The 22,838-nt window shown below is 39.6% G+C and overlaps 2 protein-coding genes across 3 annotated transcripts; one reads left to right on the top strand and one right to left on the bottom strand.

The window, feature by feature from the left end:
- Positions 1 to 2,277: 2,277 nt before the first annotated feature.
- LOC103385436 (DNA (cytosine-5)-methyltransferase 3B-like) lies at positions 2,278 to 5,736 on the top strand. Its single transcript, XM_025062689.1, has 13 exons — positions 2,278 to 2,394; positions 2,550 to 2,594; positions 2,706 to 2,785; positions 2,880 to 2,992; positions 3,096 to 3,279; positions 3,721 to 3,805; positions 3,984 to 4,129; positions 4,214 to 4,304; positions 4,432 to 4,580; positions 4,722 to 4,807; positions 4,949 to 5,018; positions 5,112 to 5,197; positions 5,338 to 5,736. The coding sequence occupies exons 2-13, from the start codon at positions 2,555 to 2,557 to the stop codon at positions 5,477 to 5,479; spliced, it is 1,272 nt and encodes a 423-aa protein (XP_024918457.1). The 5' UTR covers positions 2,278 to 2,394; positions 2,550 to 2,554; the 3' UTR covers positions 5,480 to 5,736.
- Positions 5,737 to 8,773: 3,037 nt separating this feature from the next.
- aco1 (aconitase 1, soluble) lies at positions 8,774 to 20,773 on the bottom strand. Of its 2 annotated transcripts, XM_017033559.2 has the most exons (21): positions 20,625 to 20,773; positions 18,745 to 18,876; positions 18,504 to 18,672; positions 16,191 to 16,328; positions 16,031 to 16,100; positions 15,756 to 15,939; positions 15,023 to 15,162; positions 14,354 to 14,525; positions 14,144 to 14,244; positions 13,800 to 13,916; positions 13,562 to 13,721; positions 13,331 to 13,466; positions 12,859 to 12,943; positions 12,598 to 12,754; positions 11,778 to 11,902; positions 11,583 to 11,687; positions 11,181 to 11,323; positions 10,669 to 10,847; positions 10,536 to 10,594; positions 9,899 to 10,084; positions 8,774 to 9,796 (listed from the first exon to the last, which is right to left on the bottom strand). In XM_017033559.2, exons 2-21 carry the CDS (start codon positions 18,851 to 18,853, stop codon positions 9,680 to 9,682), a joined length of 2,652 nt encoding a protein of 883 aa, XP_016889048.1. In that variant the 5' UTR covers positions 18,854 to 18,876; positions 20,625 to 20,773; the 3' UTR covers positions 8,774 to 9,679. The 2 variants fall into 2 exon arrangements, with proteins under 2 accessions (XP_016889048.1, XP_024915554.1); XM_025059786.1 differs by lacking the exons at positions 18,504 to 18,672; positions 18,745 to 18,876; positions 20,625 to 20,773 and adding exons at positions 16,563 to 16,731; positions 16,804 to 16,959.
- Between the last annotated feature and the right edge of the window lie 2,065 nt (positions 20,774 to 22,838).

Here is a 22,838-nt window from a genome sequence, read left to right as displayed (position 1 = left end):
AAGTGTAGAGATCTGTATAACAAACATTTCTGTAAAGTTCATATTGGCGATATGCTGAGGAACAGAAACGGAAGTGACCCAGTTTGTATTGGATCACGCAGTCAGATGTGAAAAACAGCTCTCCACTGCCTCACCCGGGATTTCTGCCCTGTATTTGATGTATTTGACGAAATACTCCAATTCGGCGATTTTTACTTAATAAAATTTCGGATGACGGAAATGACGGAAGGGGAGGCAGCCCCTGACCGCACGTCACTGCTGTACTACTACTGGGCGGAGCTCTGGTTAATGCTTCCCATCAACGTCAATTCAGTACGCTAAGATGGCGCGCTATGCTAACTATAAACAACTTACTATCAACCTAACAGTAGAACATCAAATACGGCTCATAGCAAACAAACGTTTACTTAAACATTTTCCTCCTTGACGATCAAGACAACAGGTGTTTGTTTGTTTTTTCTAATTCCCCCATTTTGGGACGAATATGACTTCAATCTGGTTGACAGCTTTATTCCGTTTGGCTAGGTAGGGTGGCCAAACGGATTCGAGATTTTTTTTTCAACTTTAGAGGCGGAGCATCTGACTTTACTGCCTCAAGCGGACAGGTCGAACGGTATTTTCATTCCGGGCCCATCGCTTAATGGTGAGGTGAGTAAAATGATACGCTAATGAAGTATGTTTAGCAGTATGTTGTGCTCTTTAATAGCCCAGGAACTCTAATGTTTTGCCCTCGCCATTGCTGCAATCGCTAAAAGGTTTGCGTTTTAGGCACAGTCCACACCTGCGTGGCGGTAACAAGTGGAGAAATGGCAAAGTCAGTAGCCATGTTCTACTGGCTGTGCCGTGTGGGACGTCAACATATTTGTAAAAGCACCCGTATGTAACTTCGCTGTCTTTATAACGTTCCCTCTCTGAAAGTTGTAGAGTACTCGCGCTTACAATTGTCGAATATTTTCAAGCTCAGTCACTCAGTGCAGTTACGTTCGGCGTCATTGAACCGTTAACCTCCAAAACGTCGAATTTTCTAGAAAAGAAAAGACAATACATTGTTACAATACGTACAGTATTGGTTTTGTCGTTCAAGGTTAGTTACTTTTAGTGAAGTCAATTTAATATTCATACCTGAAAATCAAAATGGCAGCTTTTGTCTTACGTGGACCACGTCAAAATGAAACTGACATTTTGAACATTTTAAATCAAACTTATGAGGGGGAGAAAATTAATAACCATGTCTTTCTCAACAAAACAAAAACCTTTCCACAAATTATATCATATATGCATACAATAACATGTATGCTCAACTATTGCTATTAGATAAAATGAATTATTATGTCACGTTTAGATAAATAGATAGACTTTATTGATCCCAAAGGGAAATGAAGGCATTCAGTAGCTTACACAAAAACAGTACAAATACAAAAAAAGAATAAAATCACCAACAGAAGGCTATGGAGTTTAAAACAGGGCGGTAATTACAAAATAAAACAGGGCAATAATTACAAATTAAGTACAAAAGAGAATTTTTTGCCAGTGCAACTCGTACAAAAAGATGCACAGGTAGAGTTGTAACCAGGGTTTGGGCGAGTGGTTGTGCAGTGGTGTTGATTGGTGTGGTGTGTGAGTGAAGGGTTGGGGGGGAGGGTTGCTGATGGGCCGTTTCCCCTCTCACCTTTAGTGAGGTGTTAAAGGTTTGAACGGCCTTGGAGACAAAGGACCTCCTCAGTCTGTCTGTAGAACATGACAGTGACAGAAGTCTGCCACTGAACATGCTCCTCTGTTTTGTGAAGGTGCTGTGTAGGGGGATGGTGGCTGTTGTTCATCTTGACTTAACAAGCTGCTGTAGCTTGTTAAGTGTCATTTACAACTCTCTACAACTGATGTCAGGGTAGAGCCAGCCTTCCTCTCCGAGGACCACTTTCGTTGTGTGCACTGGTCTGGTTCTGTGTCAGGATGACAAATAGTTCACTTACACGTGTCGCAGTCCATCACACTGTGGATAATGTACCCCACAGATGGACAAGGTTGAAACAGAGAAGACCTTCCCTCTCAGTAAATCAGACAATCCGGAGGACCAGGTCAAACCCATGGACTGGGCCAACGAGGGCTTCCTGCCCATAGGAGAGACCAGACTCAAACCTACACAAACTGGTGAGCACCAGACAAGACCAACTACTCTTTGTGTGCTTTCCTCATATTAAACCATGATCATAATTTTCTAGAGCAAGGATCAAACATATAATGACAAAAATGATTTTGTGTGTATTTCTGCATACGGTAATCCTTTAGCCCACAGTGTCTTGCGTAATTCACTGCCTGAGGACTTCTCCACTGCAGAGCTACAAGCAGTGAGCCTCTGTAAAAACAAGGCGGCCTCTGAAGAGCCCTACAGCAGAGGTACAGTTCAACAGTCGGAGTAATCACATTTAGATTCCTGAATGTTGGGCTTTTCCATGAGGGGTTCATAGATCTGTACAATGTATGATGGTTTTGTCACTTGTACATTCTGGTGTCATTTTCATAAATGTTGACAATTTCTTTCTTTATCTTAGAACAAATGGTGAAGGAGGTTTTGAAGAGCAATTGTAATATAGAAGGTAAGAAGAGAACTATTTCAATTGTGACTTACTCTGTCAATGTATTTATTCTTTTTTTTTTTTTTTTTACAATTTCTTCTGTCATCTTTGTGTCATGGTGTATTTCTGCAGATTTCTGTCTTTCCTGTGGCAAGAGGGAAGCTGCAACTTTCCACCCACTGTTTGAAGGAGGTTTATGCCAAACATGCAAGGTAATAAAATCATCTATTTATCCAGAAGTAAAATATAATATTATTTATAATAATACCAACAGCAATAATAATCCTAGTAAATACTGACATTTAGGACGTTTACTTGGAGATGTCTTACATTTACGATGAGGACGGCTCACAGTCCTACTGTGCTATCTGCTGTGGTGGTCGCGAAGTTCTGCTCTGTGCCAACGCCAACTGCTACAGGTCTCAAATACTCTGGCAAACTCCATGCATGATGCAATAACCACCAGTGTTTTCACGTGTGCATCTGTTCACGTTGTCTTCCTGTTCTCTTCTCCTGGTCCAGGTGTTTTTGCGTGGACTGCCTTGACATCCTGGTCAATCCTGGAACCCCAAACAGTGTTGGATTTGAGGACCCTTGGAGTTGCTACATGTGCCAGCCACTGCTGCAACATGGTGTCCTTAAGTGTCGCCGTGATTGGAACCTCAAGCTGCAGGAGCTCTTCACTAATGACAATGTGCAGGAGTTTGTAAGTCAAATAATTTTTCTTTGTTCGTCAATGCGTGACAGGCAGAGCAATTAAATGCTCTTTCACTAGGTGGCAGCAGATGGTTATTAAAACTAAGAAAAGATAATCAGAAAAAAATATAGAAAAATATCTTTGTCAGTGTCTTTCTTTCATTCCTGCCAGTATATGAGTGTTGTCTTCAACTAAACAGGAGTACATTTTTTGTAAATTCAAACTAGAATATTATTATATTTCATTACACTGTCCTAGAAGATCTAACAGTTTAGATTGCAGTGCTTGGGTGAAAGGTAGATTATAATTCCATGGTGTGGTGCCCTGCGCTAAATTTTGCCGATAAACCGATAAGAGTTATAACAGTTCTGTGACCCTAATAATTCCATAGTATGTAAATAACCATACACCAACCATTTGAAACTTGATTTATTACCATTTTCTTTGAAGGAGAAACCAAAAATGTACCCACCACTCCCTACAGAGCAGAGAAGACCTATCCGAGTTCTTTCCCTGTTTGATGGCATTGCCACAGGTGAGAATGAATGCTTACGGATTTACGCAATTTATGCATTAAAATATGAAGTGGAGTAGAGGATCACAGTTCTTTGTGCCCAGGCTACCTGGTCCTTATGGCTTACGGATTTACGCATTTTATGCATTTAAAAAAATGAAGTGGAGTAGAGGATCACAGTACTTGTCTTTGTGCCCAGGCTACCTGGTCCTTAAGGATCTGGGATTTAAGGTGGATCTGTATGTGGCGTCCGAGATTTGTGAGGACTCCATCTCACTGGGTTACGTGAGGCATGAAGGAAAGATCCAATACGCCCGTGATATCAGGAGTATTACAAGCAGAAATGTAGGAATGATAATTTTGATTCAAAAATTCTTCAAAAAGACTCAGACTCAGTTTAACACTAGATGGTGACAATGTGCTTCTTAGATTCAAGAGTGGGGCCCATTTGACTTGGTGATCGGAGGAAGTCCGTATGATGATCTCTCCACAGTCAATCCTGCAGGGAAAGGCTTGTATGGTAGGTTCCTGACAGAGACATTGGTACTAAAGACTGGCTTAGAATTCTATTTGAATTGTTTACTCTAGGCTTTAAGTACTGCATTTTAAGAGCCTATTTGATCGTTGACTGAGTCTGATCATTCTAGAGGGAACAGGGAGGCTTTTCTTCGAGTTCTACCGACTGCTGAGCGAGGCCATGCCCAAAGAAGGAGAGGAGCGGCCATTCTTCTGGATGTTTGAGAACGTGGTCACCATGCCTGTCGAAGTCAAACGAGACATCTCACGATTTCTGGAGGTTGGTGATACAGGAATAATCAACAAGGGTTCGCTTTTGAACAAATTTAGAGCTGGCACATTTGCAATACTGCTGCTCCAAAGGCCTTTTCTGTTTTGGTGTTACACCCTACTGTTAGTAATTACACATTTTTTGTTGCAGTGTAATCCTGTCATGATTGATGCTGTTGAGGTTTCCGCTGCCCATCGCGCTCGCTATTTCTGGGGAAACCTCCCAGACATGAACAGGTTAGTCATTTCATAAATTCAATTTGCACCTGCATTGCCATCTCTACCAAAGTTGCGTTGTGTTTAGAAGTAAACAACAATGCATTGTCATCTTTGCGTTGTGTTTAGAAGTAAACAACAACAGATGTAAATGTTTTCCAGGCCTCTCTGTGCCTCTAGTACGGACAAGCTGGAGCTGCAGGACTGTCTTCATTCTGGCCGAGTTGCTAAGGCAGATAACCTACGATACAAAAAAAAAAAAACTAACCTAAAATACACATTTGAATTTGATTACATTTTCTAACTAGTACTTGATGTCGCATAGTATGGAAAACTGAGGACTGAAGACCAGCATTGCCCTGTGCTGATGAACGGCAAGGAGGACATACTGTGGTGCACAGAGCTGGAGAGGTAATACATAATACACATAGTGGAATAATCACTAGACAAATGCTTCATTTGCTGAAAAAAATAGTTACATTAAACAGAAACATCCTTTGGCTCTTCAAAATTGAAATCAGGTTTTTGATGTTGCATCTCTCGTCCTGCAGGATCCTTGGGTTTCCAGTGCACTACACGGACGTTGCTGACATGGAGCCGGCAGTAAGAATGAAGCTCCTGGGTCGTTCCTGGAGTGTGCCAGTCATCAGGCATCTCTTTGCCCCACTCAGAGACTACTTTGATTGTGAATAGAGATCTGCGTATGACCAGGGAACGCCCACTGTAACATAATTTAAGTTTAAGCTGGCAACAAATGTTGACCTACCGCCTTGAAAATGTAAGTATTTCTCATATTTATGTTCATTTGGTTAAATTTATAGACAAGTTGTCTCAACGTTGTTTGTTTGTTTGTTTTCTGAAAGTTTGTTTGTTCTGAATGTTCACTTATCTTGCAACAAAAGTACCTTGGTTATAGTTGAACAATCGCACAATTCTAGAGTACTATTTTGGTTTAAAAAAAAACTTTATTAATAAAACTCATTCAGTCTCTTCCAATATAGTTTTGAAACTTCTATAATTGTGGTTTTAGATGTTTCATTAAATATGGTATAGAAAAGGTTTGTATGATGAACAGTCATATGGGAAGTCATCACTTTTTACATGACTGTTTATCAGAGTTTTATCAAATGTTTATTAATTTATTCAAAAGTGCTTAAAATATCTTAAGCTTTTTTTGTAATAATAAGTAACAGACACTTTGTAAAATAGATTGTGCTCAGTAAATTACATGAAAAATACTTTGTTTCTACACAGCTAATTAAATGTTTGTTTTTTTAGAAAAGCAATTCAATTAAAGACTAAAATGACAAATGATTTAATTTATAAGACATCATAGTTAAATAATAGTTTGTGTAATATGCTGCCCTTGTTCCTGCTAACACTCGCACCACCAATGCTGTTGCGAAATTGTTGGCATATTGACCACAGTCCACCTAACTGTGGCCATAACAAGTGGAGAAAAATCCACTTATTGTATGTGCCATAGATGCAGCAGCAGGACAATAGAAGGCAGGGCAAGGTTCCCAACAATGGCTGAGAAGATGAACAGTTTAGTTAAGTTAGAGATACACGTGTCAAAAAAAATGATAGCATGATTCTTTATCTCTGGGTTAGTCGCTTTTAGTGACCTGTACAGTCTTTTGCCAGGGTGGAAGACATTTAAATCTACAGGTATGGTCTTCTTATGTTTAAATGTTGTATTAATTGTGCTTGGTATGTTTCAGATTTGTTCAGTTGAAAATGTAAATGTTAAAATGTGAATTTTCCCCGCTTACCGCCAGAGAGCACTTGCGTACCACTTGTGGTCCGTGTACCACAGTTTGAGAACCACTGAATCATATAATTTGGAAAAGTTTGGTGGGGCGGATTAAGAAACTGAACGGGCCGCATGCAACCCACGGGCCTTAATTTGCCCGTGCCTGTGCAAGAGCCTCACGAGGATGACACGTCTCAGACCTTGCCAAAGACGTTGAAGTAAAGGCATTGGGCCCAAAGATGAAGTCAGCAGAGAGTTGTATTCAAGAAGATTGCTGTGCTTATATTATCTGCTCCTGCTCTCTGATCTGTGTCTCAGTAATGGTGTCGTTAAGGCTTTTAGACTAATTAGGGATTGATTGGAGACAGCTTCTGACTCCATTTTCTCTGTGACGGCCTATCAGCGTGCAGCTCCACCACCAACGTGGAGTCAGTATCAATGCTGGCTCTTATAGCTCTGCTCTCCAGCTGTTTCGTCGCAACGTGAGTGAAATGAGTAAAACCTGGTACAATTTCGCAGAGAAATACTCATGAAGACACATACTATAGGGCTGTATGTATTCCTTCCGTATTCCTTTTACAGAAACGTTGCCCTCTCGTAGTTCATTCATTTTTGTTTATCACAGACCAAACATTGACAGGAGAAAATAGTGGGTACAGCGTTATTAACAGTAATGTAAAACACATGTTGCCTACCCCAACTTTAAAATTGATGTATATTGAGTAATCGTCACATTTCTGGTCTAAATATGTTGGCTACACATTTATGAGATGGCTAATTCATATTACAGAGAAAATCACATAGTGTTGGTAGTAAAGCCTGAAATACAGCACTGTAGTTTACCACCAACAGTCAACTGTAGGGGAGTATCACGTGTCCTGTTTCAGTACTGAAATGTGACTCTGTGTCCTGAATGCTCTGGTGCTCGGGTTTGTCCTGCCCTCATTTGTTTAACCACATTTTAAATAACTGACACAAAAGCATGTTGACAAAGAGTCTATGAGCACTAACATATTTATAAAAACAAAAAAAAGACAAGAGGAGCTAATGTCACCATGTCAATGTGATTTTTAAAAACTGGAGTTTAAGGAGTATCACGATGGAAGTTACCCATTTAGCTATTCATCTTCTTATCTGCTTAATGGTTTTTAGATTTTTTTGTTTACAATTATTAATTTCTTGTTGATTTATTATTAACTTATGCAATCACAGTGCCTTGATTTTATTGAGGTTTAGTTTACAGTCAAAGTCAGAAATACAATGGTACTAATAATTGGTATGAAAATATTTTTTGGTGTTTCAGTTTTTGGCCTTGGTTTCCTCACTTTCGAGTTTCGGCCAAGAATTTTAATAATTCGTTCCATAGCTATTATTGGATGTTTTTTTTGGAATCCAGTCACAGGCTGGATTGGACAGTCCTGTGGACCAAATTCGGCACGTTGGCTGCCAGTTGATGATCACTGTGTTACATTAATTGAAAAGGCAAAATTGGGTTGTGAATGTTGTTTGGTATTTGGGCCCTGTGATGGACTGTAGTTCCATGGTGTAGTGGATATCGCGTCTGCTTTACACGCAGAAGGTCCTGGGTTTGTGCCACAGTATAATCATATACTTAATTGTCCTCATGTAAGTCGTTCTGGATAAAAGATCTACTAAATACACACTAGGACTAATGACCTGTCTAGGATGTACTTCACTTCTACCTGATAACAACATGGATTAAACAGCAAAAAAATGAGTGAACTTGGCAAGATGAGACTATTGCAAAAAAAGACCCATTTTCCTCCTGTTATTCAGACTAAAATGTGCTAACTCCCTCTAGTGGCCGAAAAATATATTTTGGACTTTTGCAATTTGCTTATATGCTTCTTAAATTTACAGTTGATTAAAATACTGTAGTCCAACAACAATAAAAAAAAAATTCAACAGAACAACAAATTATTTACCTCTTACAACAGGGGCCTCAAATTCTCAACCTGGGGCCACTTCTGGTTCACAGATCCCAGGTCTGACCCTTAACTAATTTACCTTGGGCTAATTTTTTTAAATCTTGTTTTTTTCAGTTGCTTTACTTGGTCATTTAAGACTGAGAAGCGTGTTTGTGCTAGCTATGTGCGCTGTAGTATTATATACAGTAGTAGTGGTCCTCCAATGAAATGACGGTGAAAGCGGTTGCCCTCAGCTCAGCTGCGCAGTTCTTCCGCCTTCTTGTAAAAATGATGGACTGAGAGTACCGCAAAAACAGCTTTACTTTATTCAGTTACAAGTATCCCGTGGTCAAAGACAGCCACATACAAAATAATGATTCATTACAATTACACTGTAAATCAACAGTACCACACATGAGGTCATTAAGGCAACAGATCCATAGATAAAACAGGGTTACACTGGAATGTCCACAAGCTAACAGGTCGGTTCTAATCCGAGACAAAAACATCAGGGTGAACAGTTGGGGGGAAAAAATTGCAAAAATGTGTGTAGCTTGAAAAAAATGTCAGTAAAATATATATTTTAATATAGGTTTTACTGACATTTCTTGTCAGTAAAACCTATATATATGTCCTGAGCCAGTGTTTGTTTTAGAATTTCTTTATCTGCGAGGAATCTTTTTTCTTCTCTTTCTGGGTGGATGGAAATATAATGACATTAACAGTTAAAAGTGGAAATATGTTTACAGTTAATTTGAACTTCATGTATAGAGGGAAAAAGCAGCTTTTAAACTAAGGTAGAAAACCGTCTTTGTTTATTTCAATAATGTTTGATGTAAACATATATTTTTTTATGTTAAAACAGACACAAATGTACTTGAAGGTTACACTTCTCTGAATTTTTAAACATTTTTGACAAAAGTGAAGCGAGTGAAGAGAGAAACAGCTCTTTTAGTAAATATTCATGACTTTAAATCCAACTATTCATAATCATATCCAAATACACACACGTGCAGAACGTTCACCTCACCTCTCCTGTCAAATAAGACTTGTAGCAGCATCTTCCTCACACAAGAGAAAGTCACATTTGACGTCTGCACACAGCTCTCTGTAAATTACTTGTTGCATCAAACACTGACACGGGCTGCGAGATTTCAGGTTCCAGATGTCTTGTTTGTCGACTGTACAACACACACGTCTCTGTGCCTCTTAGTTTTCCGACATCTTGCGGATCATGTAGTTGAGAATTCCTCCGTGGCGGAAGTACTCCAGCTCCACATCCGTGTCGTACCTCATTCGCACCTGGAATGTTTTCCCTGCGTCGAGCTGTGCGGAAGAAGAAGAAGAAGAAACGGAGAAGTCTCATGTTAGCGATAAGTGACCTGCCCCTCTGTCCCTGACGTTCTGACGAACTCTCTCTGGACTGACCTGAATATCGATGATCATCCTGGGAGTGAGCTGCTCAGGGATGATGACGGTGAAGCGCTCTTTGCCGCTCAGTCCTAGACTGTCAGCTGTGTCTCCTGTTAGATATTCCAGAGGAATCACTCCCATTCCCACCAGGTTACTGCGGTGGATGCGCTCATAGCTCTCTGCTAGGACAGCTTTAATGCCCTAAGAGGACAAGGATGAGACCAGAGTGTAACAGACGTCTATCACTAAATGAGTCAGGGATTATGAAAACTATTTGTTGATAAGACAGGTACAGGCAGAACAATTAAAACCATTTGCCTCTAGGTGGCAGCAGACAGCTACAAAAGAACTAAAAAAAAGGAGGATCAGTTGTTAATGCAGTGGTTCTCAGTTATTTTCTCTCATGCCCCCCCCCCCTTGGGGACAGATATGTTTTCATGCCCTCCCCCGAACCCCTGACCCACACCCCCACGAATTGAAATACTATTGAGAACCTGAAAACATGTACATTTGTATCTGTACAAACCACTGTATGAGTTGCTGCCACCTAGTGACTGCAGGCTTGTTATCACCCAAGCATCTATCTATACTTAATTATTCATACTTTTTAAATGTTGTGTGGTCTGAAATCACTCTAATAAATGCTGCTCACCAACAGGAAGGGTCCTTTGGCAGCCCAGTCTCTGGAGCTGCCTGAGCCGGACTCCTTAACTACACACCATATAAAAAAAAAAGTTTCCATGCTGGCTAGAAATCCATTTCAACTGTATAAAACCAATGTTCACAGACGAGAACAGAGAAATGACGTATTCTAACCACGTCTCCTGTTGGCAGATGAATTGTTTGCGGCGCCTGCTTATTGAGGAACTTGTTAAAGAGTCTGATGTTTGCAAACGTTCCTCTGGCCATCACGGCGTCGTTCCCTCTGCGCGATCCGTAGGAGTTGAAATCCCGAGCAGCCAAACTGATCAGAACACGAAGAAACACACAAAAAAAGTCAAACAACGTTATTCATAATCTGGGTGAACTAGCATTCATTCAATCGAATCAAAGACATTCAAAATCATAACTTTATTTTTATGTGTTATCAAAGCGTAGTCCTTCAGCAGTTGTCATTCTCTCACTTATATTCTCACCAACTTGAACTAGCATTCATTCATTCGAATCAAAGACATTCAAAATCATCACTTTATTTTTATGTGTTATCAAAGCGTAGTCCTTTAGCAGTTGTCATTCTCTCACTTATATTCTCACCAACTTTCAAACCTCTGACACTGTTCTCAGTCTGTTCACTCACCCTCTTTTGGTCAGGTAGCGCGCTGCAGAGCTTGTTCTGGCGATGTTCCCTGCTGGAGAAATGTGGTCAGTGGTGACCGAGTCTCCCAGATTCAGCAGAACATAGGCGTTGATTATGGACTTGGGAGGCTGTAAGTCCATGGTCTGAAACAAGAAAGTCATGAGACAAAAAGCTTTGTTAATATCAGCACTAGAACTTGCGTTTGTTTGTCCATGTCGTTAAATTATATTTATATATCTTACATAAAATAAAACAACCTTTCCCGAATTTTTATGATTTACATAGTGTTGTTTATATTTAAAGGGGCATTTAAGGGTTTTAATTATAATGTGAATGGTTGAGGTGCCGTTTCTATGGCACGTTTCTATTCTAAGTGTGGAGGTCATCAGAGGGAGTATTTACCAAACCATCAAAGAACGGAGGAGACTTGATGTAGGTTGACCGAGGGTCCCAGGAATAGAGCTTGTCAGAAGGGGCCACTAGAGAGTTCCAGCGTTCATTCACTTTCTGCAATGACACAATAATCCACAGATAAAAATGCCTTTTTTTTTTGTTTTCAGTGGCACATTTGGCGTCTTCAGAAGGACTAAACCCTACCTCAATCTTCTCGTAGACTTCTTTAAACATTGATGGGATAACAAATGTTCTTTCTATGGCCTGGATCTCCTCTCGTGTGGGCCAGATGTCACTCAGGAAAATCTCCTTGCCTTCAGAATTGGTGCCTGCAGGTATGGAATTAATGCTTTAAACCAGTGGTTCCAAACCTCTTTTGAGCATGACAGATATTTTACATTAGTCAACTCCCACAGCACACCACCAAACAAAAATGTATATTTAAAAAAAAATATTTCAATTATTTCAATTTACTCACAATTTACTTAGGCAGTATTACACCTAGGCCTGTTTAGTTGAACACAATGGTAATGTAATTATAGGAATTGAAGAAAGAAACATCCAAATATCTGACAGCTCTGAGCCTCTGCCTTTTGCTAGTAGTTTATAGCGCTGCCACCTAAAGGAAAAGTAACTAATGTGCTCAGCTGTGCACCTCCACCACAAGGGGACACTGGCGTAACAGTCGACAGCCTTGTGTGTAAAACTGTGTAAATATGATATATGAAGTAATTAGTTTACATGTTCAGTTTCAAACGCAAAATTGTGTTTGTACCATATGCTGTTTATGTTTCTGTGTAAAAATGCATCAACTTTTTTGATACTGGCGCTAAATAATTGCCATCTCACAGTGCACCCTTATTGTGCCGTTTGTGTTACATTGAAATATGGCACAGCCTCACCTAGAAGATTTTTTACCACCCACCCCTGGAATGGTTGTAAGTATTTTTAAAATCATACCAACGGGCTCCTTCTCGAATTTCTGCCTTTTGCTAGTAGTTTATTAAGTATTTTTAAATCATACCAACGGGCTCCTTCTCGAAGTCTATCCTCACAGTTCCTGCAATGGCATAAGCAATGACAAGCAGTGGAGACGCCAGGTAGTTAGCTCTGGTGTTGGGGTGAACTCGCCCTTCAAAGTTTCTGTTTCCTGACAGAATGCCTGCAGCGACTAGATCTCCCTGAAACACAAAGTCAAACAGGAAATGTGTGCATATTAATGGGTTATTATTACCTTTTAAAAGTTTGTAATACAACAGATAATTGAGGAAATTTGAAAAAGTACCTGCGTTATGGCCTCCACCACCGAATCAGGGAGTGGACCACTGTTGCCTATACACGTCATACAGCCATAGCCCACAACCTCAAAACTGTCAGGAAAAACATTACATATGGAAATTAAATTAAAAAAAATAGTGCATTTTTTAGCTATGGCACAAATAAGGAAAATGTAATAAAATTAATAATTAATATGTCTGCTCCCCTTTGCAGCAACAACTCCGTGCACCTAGGAATGGCCTGCCTCCCCACTTTAGAAACCACTAGTCTATACTGTAGCAGCAACAAAAGACCAAAAACAACAAACATAATGAGGCTTGTTAAATGTAATTAAGCTAATTTTCTATATAATCATTGGCCACATTTTCTAATTGACAGGTATGTTATATTTTCATTAGCTACATTGTCATTAAACTACATTACATTTTTATTAATTGGTCAAAATTACAATAAGACATGGAGACGTCGGAGCAGCATACCCCAGCTGTGACAGGTAGTCCATAACACCACTCTCTTTCAGGTAGTATGTGACCACTCCGCTGCCCGGTGACAGGCTGGTCTTAATGTAAGGCTTAACACTTAAGCCACACTCTATAGCCTTTTTAGCAAGGAGTCCTGAAAAAAAAAACATTAATATTTGTTAATTACTGGTAAAAGGTAAAAAGTGAATGGTAAAACAAAGAAACCTTAATCCTTAGAAATGTACTCACCAGCTCCCAGCATGACAGATGGGTTGCTGGTGTTGGTGCAGCTGGTGATGGCAGCGATGACCACCGAGCCGTGGCTCAGGTTGTACTCATTTCCATTGAACTGGAATGGGACAACGGTGCTGTGGCGCTCAGCTGGCAGCTGGAAACCCTTGAAGCCTTGCTGAAGATGTGGCAGGAGAAAGACTTGATTAATTCTTGTTAAGAATACATTGAAATTAGAATTTTCAATAGTATCTACCTTTGCTCCCAAACATGTTTCAAAGTCAATCTTCATGTCAGAAACAGGAATTCTGTCCTGAGGTCTTTTAGGGCCACTGCAACAGGGTACCACTGTGTTGAGATCCAACTCCACAACCTGACAAATATAGTAAAAAAAAAAAATCAACATGTACAAATAGGGATTTGTGTTAGAACTATCCACTTTGATTCTCCCCCATTATTGCCTTGACAAACGTCTGTATTAATGTATTCATACAAAAACTTGTTTTTGTGTAAGAAGCTAATGTATAACATTGAGGAATTTTGCCATGTCAAATAAATTAGAACCAAATCTTAGCACATGAAAAGGATGTCAAGACTGACCTTAGTAAAATCTGGATCCTGACAGACGTCATTGTAGTCTCTAAACATGGACACTGCCTTAAGGTACTTTGTGATGTAGTTCAGCTTTTCTGCTTCTCGCCCTGAATTTAGACAAACCAGAAGTCAGACAAAATACCATGTGGTTAAATGTGACAAGAATCCACGCAGTTAAAAAAAACTGCACAGAACTGTTGATGAGTGTACACATACCTGTCTGGGCCAGGTACTGAACACTGATGTCGTCCACAGGGAAGAACGCTGCAGTGGCGCCGTACTCTGGACACATGTTGGCGATGGTTGCTCTGTCAGCGATGGAGAGCTGGGCAACACCTGGACCGAAAAACTCCACGAACTTCCCCACTACACCCACCTGACGCAGGTGCTGCCAAAACAGGTGGGAAAATGATTATTATTATTATGAATCGGAATGGAATAGGAATAGGAATGTCACCAGTCAATAGTGTTTTCCAACTTTTCCTGAGCCACGGCACATATTGTACATTGGAAAAAGTTGCAAGGTGCACAACTAAATTAAGGCATCACATAAAGTACATGTAATGAAATATAAAGATCTTCTAGTTTAAATTTACTCACAATTGATTTACTCAGTGTGGGCCTGTTTAGCTGAACACCACACTGATATACTTGCAGGAATTGAAAAAACACATATGGAGATCTACTTTTTTTTAAGCCATCGTATTAGCCATTTTTGCAGCACGTCACTGCTGCATAGACAAATACAATGTAATAATTACAATTTTTGACTAATTTAGCAAAATGTGATAATTCCCGACAATATGCCTGATACCTCAAGGCACACTTACAGTATGTGCCGTGGCACAGTGGTTGGGGGGGGGGGGGAATAATTTGATAATATACCTTAGTAACAGTAAGAACGATGTCAGTGGACGTTATGAGTTTATTTGGGGTTCCATGCAGCTTGTATCCCACTACCTCAGGTAGTACCATGCTTATTGGTTGGCCCAGCATCACTGCCTCCGCCTCAATACCACCCACACCTGAGGACATAGAAAAACAGTCATGTTTTATGACATCTGTCTATTAGAGGTGCACTGATTGCAATGTTTGGGCCGATTCTGCATCTGTCTGATACGTCGCGTGGATTGAAATGATATTATAGCAAAATCTATTTGCTCTCTTTTAAGTGCAATGTCACAACATACTGAAAGATCCTATACATGTATTCAACATTTGACAAACTATATTTAATTCCACTTAGTAAGTCGATCCAAAACCATGAAGTTGATAAGATAACAGTAAACACAGTCACACGATGACCTGGTCGGTGGGCCTGTCAGTCAGCCCTCTCTCACTGTAGAGAATAGGGGGACAGTGGCCGACTTCCAGACTTTTGCAGAGGTAGATATGAGCGGTAGATTGATGACCTGGTCGATGGGCCTGTCAGTCAGCCCTCTCACTGTAGAAAATAAGGGGACAGTGGCCGACTTCCAGACCTTTGCAGAGGTAGATATGAGCGGTAGATACGATACGAAATCAGCTGATCGCCGATCCCGCAAAATTAAGGAAATCTTCACCAATCGATTGGTGATCGACAGCGGACAATAAAACAACCATATTGTAGAGTACTCACCCCAACCAAGGACCCCAAGGCCATCAATCATGGTGGTGTGGGAGTCTGTTCCCACCAGACTGTCTGGGTAGAAAAACCCTTCATGGCTAAACACCACCCGGGCAAGGTACTCCAGGTTCACTTGATGGACAATCCCTGATCCAGGAGGAATGATCCGCATGTTTCTAAAGGCTTTGGATCCCCACTGTAGACAAAAGCAAACAGCTGCAGAAATAACCAACAACCTGGCAGACTTAAAACCCATTTGGTATCTAGATGGTTAGGCATTTTCTTACCTTTAAAAATTGAAATCGTTCCATGTTACGGTCAAACTCCAAATCTTGGTTTTTCTGTAAGCTATCGGATCTTATGAAAAAAGGGAATTTTTGTTATTAATTTGATGAAAGATGAAGAGCACAGTGGTACCAAGAGTGTAAATAATAAATATGGCTATACTTCCTGTTGAAGTCCACCTGAATGGAATGGTCTATGACAAGATCAGCAGGGCAAACTGGATTAATCTTTTCTGGGTCACCACCCAGGGTTTTGACTGCGTCACGCATGGCAGCAAAGTCCACCACAGCAGGGACACCACTATTGCCAGATACAAAAAAAAAAAAATATTAAAAAAAATCTGGTACCTGGTACTCTAATTACTCATGTATTTCTACAATCAATATCAAAGCATTTAGATGAATATCTTATAGCATTTAGAATCAAATAAATATAAAATGGATCTGTGACCTACAGTAAAGAATTGAAATCAAATCGTGAGATCCTTAACAATGCCTAGCCCTACTTATTGATATACAAAAAGTGTTGACATACGTAAAGTCCTGGAGGATGACACGTGCTGGTCTGAATGGTACCTCCACATTTTGAGTCTGGGTCTGCTTCCAGTCAAGGATCCGTTCCACGTCTGAGGTCTTTACCAAAAACCCATCGCAGTTACGCACCGCGGACTCCAAGAGAACCCGGATGGAGAATGGCAAACGTTCTGAAAGAACAAACAAGTAGTGATCAAACCTAGAAAATAGATTTTAAAGCAGCAACAGATGTTTATATTTACCATATCTGCTATCTCCAAGTTTGGAAAGGTTGTAAAACTGCTGATTTGGGTTGTCAGGATTCAGTGGCTCAACGATGTGTTGATAAGGATTATTCTCAGTTGTAGACATTTCTCCTGAATCTCAGTATGGACCTAGGGGAAGAAAATAAAGGGAATGTAATGTTAAAGCAATGCGCAATAATTACATCTCAAGGGTGATAGGGTGACGTGCATATAATAAAACTTTCTGCAAAGTTAACTCTGCCAGCTGAACAGGAAGTATCACACAATGTTGGTTAGACAAGTCTCAGAAAGTTACTTGGTCAGGTCTAAATGACTCATCTACCTTAGCGATATTAGCATTGTCCATGCTAAGGTGCTTCTTTTTTATGTTGCTCTTGTCTCTATCCCTTATATTAAAATACCTCCAAACTTTTGATACTTGTATATAATGTTCTCCACTTAAACATATCCAGGTATCATTGGTCAAAAAAGGCGAATTAAAAAATTATGTTGGGCTTTTAAATTGAGCGCCAGTTTGAATTCCCCTCCCTTGTGGGTTTATAAACCGTGGTATTATCACTAGCTTGTTTATAATAATAGCTACATTTAATGTAGAGATTTAGGGGATTAATGGTGTACTGAAAAAATAAATATACATATATATATATATTTTTGACCATCTCTTTCTGACCCTGATGTAACACCCATGCCTTATTTTTATAAGATATGATAGCCAAGAGACTGTACTGATTAAAACTAAATTTGATTTTATGTAAAATAGGGGAAACCTGTTGGTCTGTGAATACTACTCATTATTTGGCCAAATTCTTCTGTTGGCATTTTAACCCCCAGTTTAACAATTGAAATATTTTCTATATCCATTGCTAGATCATCCTGTCAACAGAGAGATTGAATAGAGAGTTGGAGCTGAGGGTCAGCTAACTTTTGGCCAATGCTTTTTAGACATTGCATAACTATATTTCTGCAGGGGAAACATGCAGACACATGCTAAGAAAGTCAATATTGGTAGGAAAAAAAACTGTATGCAGATTTTCCCTAAAATCAGGTTTTTCAGGAAGTGAATTTCTGGAGAGCACGATGTGTGTGTGTTACATGTGTCGGATAAGAAGCCTGTGTCTGGGGGGGCGACATACACAGGTATTGTTATGTTGCAAAGTTCAAAGTCGAAATTACTGCAATAACTGTGATATAACACAGCTAGAGTAGTGCCAGGTTAGGACTGTAACAGTGAACAGATACCATTTTATTTTGGATTGGAATGCTTCCTGTTACAAATAGGCCAAATCATTCCTTAAGAGATACAGTACTTTCTGTTATTAAAATAACATTAGCCAGGATTTGCAGCTAGCTACAAAGCTATTACTTTCTCTAAAACTACTTTTTTAAAGCTTGGGTAAGAAATTAGTGTTCATTGGAGTTTTGGGGGCAGCGGGGGTCTTGATAGTAGTCCGCTTTACAAAAGTGCCTCATATTTAGTACTAGTATTATTATGCTGATTCTTAATTTTCAGATGTTATATTGCTCAAAAATACTATTGGTTATACCGTGTCTTTTCAAATGAGCATGAAACTAAGATATCATGCTATCAAATAAATATCAAATGGATCTGTGACCTACAGTAAAGAATTGAAATCAAATCGTGAGATCCTTAACAATACCTAGCCCTACTTATTGATATACAAAAAGTGTTGACATACGTAAAGTCCTGGAGGATGACACGTGCTGGTCTGAATGGTACCTCCACATTTTGAGTCTGGGTCTGCTTCCAGTCAAGGATCCGTTCCACGTCTGAGGTCTTTACCAAAAACCCATCGCAGTTACGCACCGCGGACTCCAAGAGAACCCGGATGGAGAATGGCAAACGTTCTGAAAGAACAAACAAGTAGTGATCAAACCTAGAAAATAGATTTTAAAGCAGCAACAGATGTTTATATTTACCATATCTGCTATCTCCAAGTTTGGAAAGGTTGTAAAACTGCTGATTTGGGTTGTCAGGATTCAGTGGCTCAACGATGTGTTGATAAGGATTATTCTCAGTTGTAGACATTTCTCCTGAATCTCAGTATGGACCTAGGGGAAGAAAATAAAGGGAATGTAATGTTAAAGCAATGCGCAATAATTACATCTCAAGGGTGATAGGGTGACGTGCATATAATAAAACTTTCTGCAAAGTTAACTCTGCCAGCTGAACAGGAAGTATCACACAATGTTGGTTAGACAAGTCTCAGAAAGTTACTTGGTCAGGTCTAAATGACTCATCTACCTTAGCGATATTAGCATTGTCCATGCTAAGGTGCTTCTTTTTTATGTTGCTCTTGTCTCTATCCCTGATATTAAAATACCGCCAAACTTTTGATACTGGTATATAATGTTCTCCACTCAAACATATCCAGGTATCATTGGTCAAAAAAGGCGAATTAAAAAATTATGTTGGGCTTTTAAATTGAGCGCCAGTTTGAATTCCCCTCCCTTGTGGGTTTATAAACCGTGGTATTATCACTAGCTTGTTTATAATAATAGCTACATTTAATGTAGAGATTTAGGGGATTAATGGTGTACTGAAAAAATAAATATACATATATATATATATTTTTGACCATCTCTTTCTGACCCTGATGTAACACCCATGCCTTATTTTTATAAGATATGATAGCCAAGAGACTGTACTTATTAAAACTAAATTTGATTTTATGTAAAACCCAATAGGGTAGCGTTGGCATTGTAACCCCCAGTTTAACAATTAAAATATTTTCTATATCCATTGCTAGATCAACCTGTCAACAGAGAGATTGAATCGAGGTGGAGCTGAGGGTCAGCTAACGTTTGGCCCATGCTTTTTAGACATTGCATAACTATATTTCTGCAGGGGAAACATGCAGACACATGCTAAGAAAGTCAATATTGGTAGGAAAAAAAACTGTATGCAGATTTTCCCTAAAATCAGGTTTTTCAGGAAGTGAATTTCTGGAGAGCACGATGTGTGTGTGTTACATGTGTCGGATAAGAAGCCTGTGTCTGGGGGGGCGACATACACAGGTATTGTTATGTTGCAAAGTTCAAAGTCGAAATTACTGCAATAACTGTGATATAACACAGCTAGAGTAGTGCCAGGTTAGGACTGTAACAGTGAACAGATACCATTTTATTTTGGATTGGAATGCTTCCTGTTACAAATAGGCCAAATCATTCCTTAAGAGATACAGTACTTTCTGTTATTAAAATAACATTAGCCAGGATTTGCAGCTAGCTACAAAGCTATTACTTTCTCTAAAACTACTTTTTTAAAGCTTGGGTAAGAATGCAGAGTCGTTGATATTTTACTCGGTTCTAAAAAAGTTATCACTAAATGATGGAAAATTCCTATACCGTATTACAAAAATATTATGCAAACATTCTATTATGTTCGTTATCCCTTGTGATGGGAGTGTTGCTCATTACATAGGCTGGTCTAAAGACAACAGTTTCTCTCAATGTTTCCTACATGCTTCCCTGTTGGCACATCCCTTTGCGTTGAACGTGTGACCTAAATTAGCATTAGCTACTAGGTTAAAGTTCAACTGAAAACGCACTCGTTCTGCAAACGTGGAATCTGTGAAAAGCTGCAGTTTTCACTGGTTTACTGACAGCGTTTTAGTGTTTCGTAAGCATGACTACTGAAAGTCATTCAGGGTCTGTTTTGTAACAGTAAAGCTACGTAGCTAGCTTCGGGCTTAAGTTGACAGTGTACAGAGGGGGTTCACTACGTCATTCACGTGACACACAAGTAAGAAGACGTATAAATTAAGAGGGAATAAAAGTAATTTCGGCCGTTTACTTACTTGGTTGCGAGGTTGTCCAGAGATGCCACACCAAAACGGTGTATTTCCTACTTCTAAATTGACACCACGTCTTCTACGACGGACTGAATGGTGTATGGTCAGACTTGAAGAGCCGCATAATCCGTGTTTGTGATTGGCTAAAACTGGCATCTTGGCTTCCTCTGGACCAATCAGAGCTCTAAGTTCCTCGAGAGACCCAAGCAAGTGCAGGAAGTAGGCGTATCTCTGTCAACTGTGGTCGCCTCTCTCATCTTTTTATGACAGCTAATAAAGGTTACTTTATAGGAAAAATTGAAAGAACAAATCACGAAAGTAATGCGTTTTGGGAAAACTTTTCATTTTCCAAAGATTTCTACAAGCTATCAAAGTTATTTAATGCAAGTTATTTTAAAAACCAGATTTGCAAATTCCCAATTATAAATTAATTTTGTCTTTTGCTTTCTTCCGTTCAGAATACAAACTGCAATACCAATATTATAGGCCAATGCTTCAACTCCTGGCCTCATAAGATCTTTGATTTTTACCCATTACCTCAAATTACGCACTAGATGGTGCTGCTGCAGCAGAATACTGTGTCAAAGCCAGTGACGTGATGGGAGTAAAACAGTCTGTCTCGAGTTGTCTTAGGAAAGGATCATGTTGTCAGCTTACACTTCTGTAACATCATAAAATGTGAATATGTAAGGAACATTTAATCTGTTGTCTGGGTTGTATTTAATTTTCGTGTCCGAATCGGCCACATATTTTACACGCATTTTGCAAATAAAATCCATATTGAATTAATTAAGGTAAAGGTCAGAGCCTCTTCAGGCAGTGAAGGTAATTGTGATTGGCAGAGACAGAATGGCGGTGGCTGAGAGAGCTTTTTCCAATGAGACAGTCAGACTCCACACTATGCACACACACACTGACGTCATAGAAGGCTGGGATCTGAAGGCAGGTTTTCATTGGCTGCATGGGGAAGCATTTGACTTTCACTAGTCTGATGATGTCATGGTAAAAAGCCAACTTCCCTTGTCCAAATTAATTAAATCAATACTTGTGAACTCTGTGAAAAAACAAAACTCTGAGGTGACCACGTAGCTACATTATTATGAAGACAGAAACATACTTCAATTCACCAGCAGCATGTAATGTCGTTGCATGTCTTGACTCTACACAGTGGGACCAGGGGTCTCAAACCCCTGGCTTGAGTGACCTTTCAGGCCCTCAAATCCACCACAACCAAAAAAGAATAATTGAATTTGGTTCCTGAAGATTTTTTTTTAATATATATTTTTTAATTGTTGTTGTTGTTTTCTAACATATATATTATATATTTATATATTTTTAATTTATTGCGCATGTCTTGTCCCTTTTTCAGAACAAGACATCTTACAGTAAACAATGTCATTAACATAGGTGTAGATGATGGTGTATGTATATTTATATACATATATGAATATATTTATTAACTGACAGAGTTGTTATAATGCAATATTCTCATAATAGGGGCAAACAATGGTTACATCAGCACAGCAGTCGTCCTACAGCTGTAGGACTAAACAAAAGGGGCGAGAAAGAAGCTGTCATGTCTTAGGTGGGGGGAGGAGACTGAAAAAGGTCCTTGCTGAATATAAAGTGAGGGAACAAGGATGAGAGTCGGGCGGTGGTAGCAGCTGGAGCAGAGTGTGTTGCAGATAAGGACAAAAAAAAGATGAAAGTTTTGGAAACGAAAGGTAACCTTCTCAACAGGTGTTTCACAAGCTTTACTGGGCATTACCATACAATAGTTTTTTTTTTTTACAGATACAGGCTGTTCAAATCAAAATTTGTGAAGTGCTTTCTTGTTGGTTAAATATTTCCATTAACTGGAGCAAACAAACAATTATGCTAAGTGAAAGTGTGTTCAAGGGCCGTGTGTCCTGTCTACGGTAATAAAACACTTCTTTATGGCTACATACTCCTGAAAATCTCTCATTTAACTTTGACTTCACTCCAGGGTCACACAAAGGTCCAGACGATGTCACCGCCCTTAGCCGGTTTAACCAATCACTGACACCCGGCCTCCCTCCATTTCTGGTCACAGCACCCACCCCCCGTCCAGCAAACCCTGCACCTTCGCCCTTTTGATACCCAACCCCCATGTCGACGGCTGTTAACCGTCTCCCACAACCATATATATCGGGGGTCTCTGAGCTAGGGGCCACTGCTGCCACTGTAATTTTATTGGAG

This window comes from Cynoglossus semilaevis, chromosome 1 (genome assembly GCF_000523025.1).
Source record: "Cynoglossus semilaevis isolate Cse_v1.0 chromosome 1, Cse_v1.0, whole genome shotgun sequence".
NCBI classification, from domain to species: Eukaryota; Metazoa; Chordata; class Actinopteri; order Pleuronectiformes; family Cynoglossidae; genus Cynoglossus; species Cynoglossus semilaevis.
Note: the sequence above shows the minus strand (reverse complement) of the source record. Positions and strands in the feature narration are given on the sequence as shown.

Bases quoted from the DNA above. Each gene is read 5' to 3' on its own strand.
- aco1 (XM_017033559.2), bottom strand. From the start codon at position 18,853: ATGTCTACAACTGAGAATAATCCTTATCAACACATCGTTGAGCCACTG. The intron at 14,245-14,353 runs GTATGTGTACAC...GTCTAAATTCAG, and splicing joins TCAGTACCTGGCCCAGACAG to GGCGAGAAGCAGAAAAGCTG. The intron at 10,085-10,535 runs GTGAGCAGCATT...TTGTCCTCTTAG, and splicing joins CCAAAGGACCCTTCCTGTTG to GGCATTAAAGCTGTCCTAGC.
- LOC103385436 (XM_025062689.1), top strand. From the start codon at position 2,555: ATGGTGAAGGAGGTTTTGAAGAGCAATTGTAATATAGAAG. The intron at 2,993-3,095 runs GTCTCAAATACT...CTCCTGGTCCAG, and splicing joins GCCAACGCCAACTGCTACAG to GTGTTTTTGCGTGGACTGCC. The intron at 3,280-3,720 runs GTAAGTCAAATA...TTTTCTTTGAAG, and splicing joins ATGACAATGTGCAGGAGTTT to GAGAAACCAAAAATGTACCC.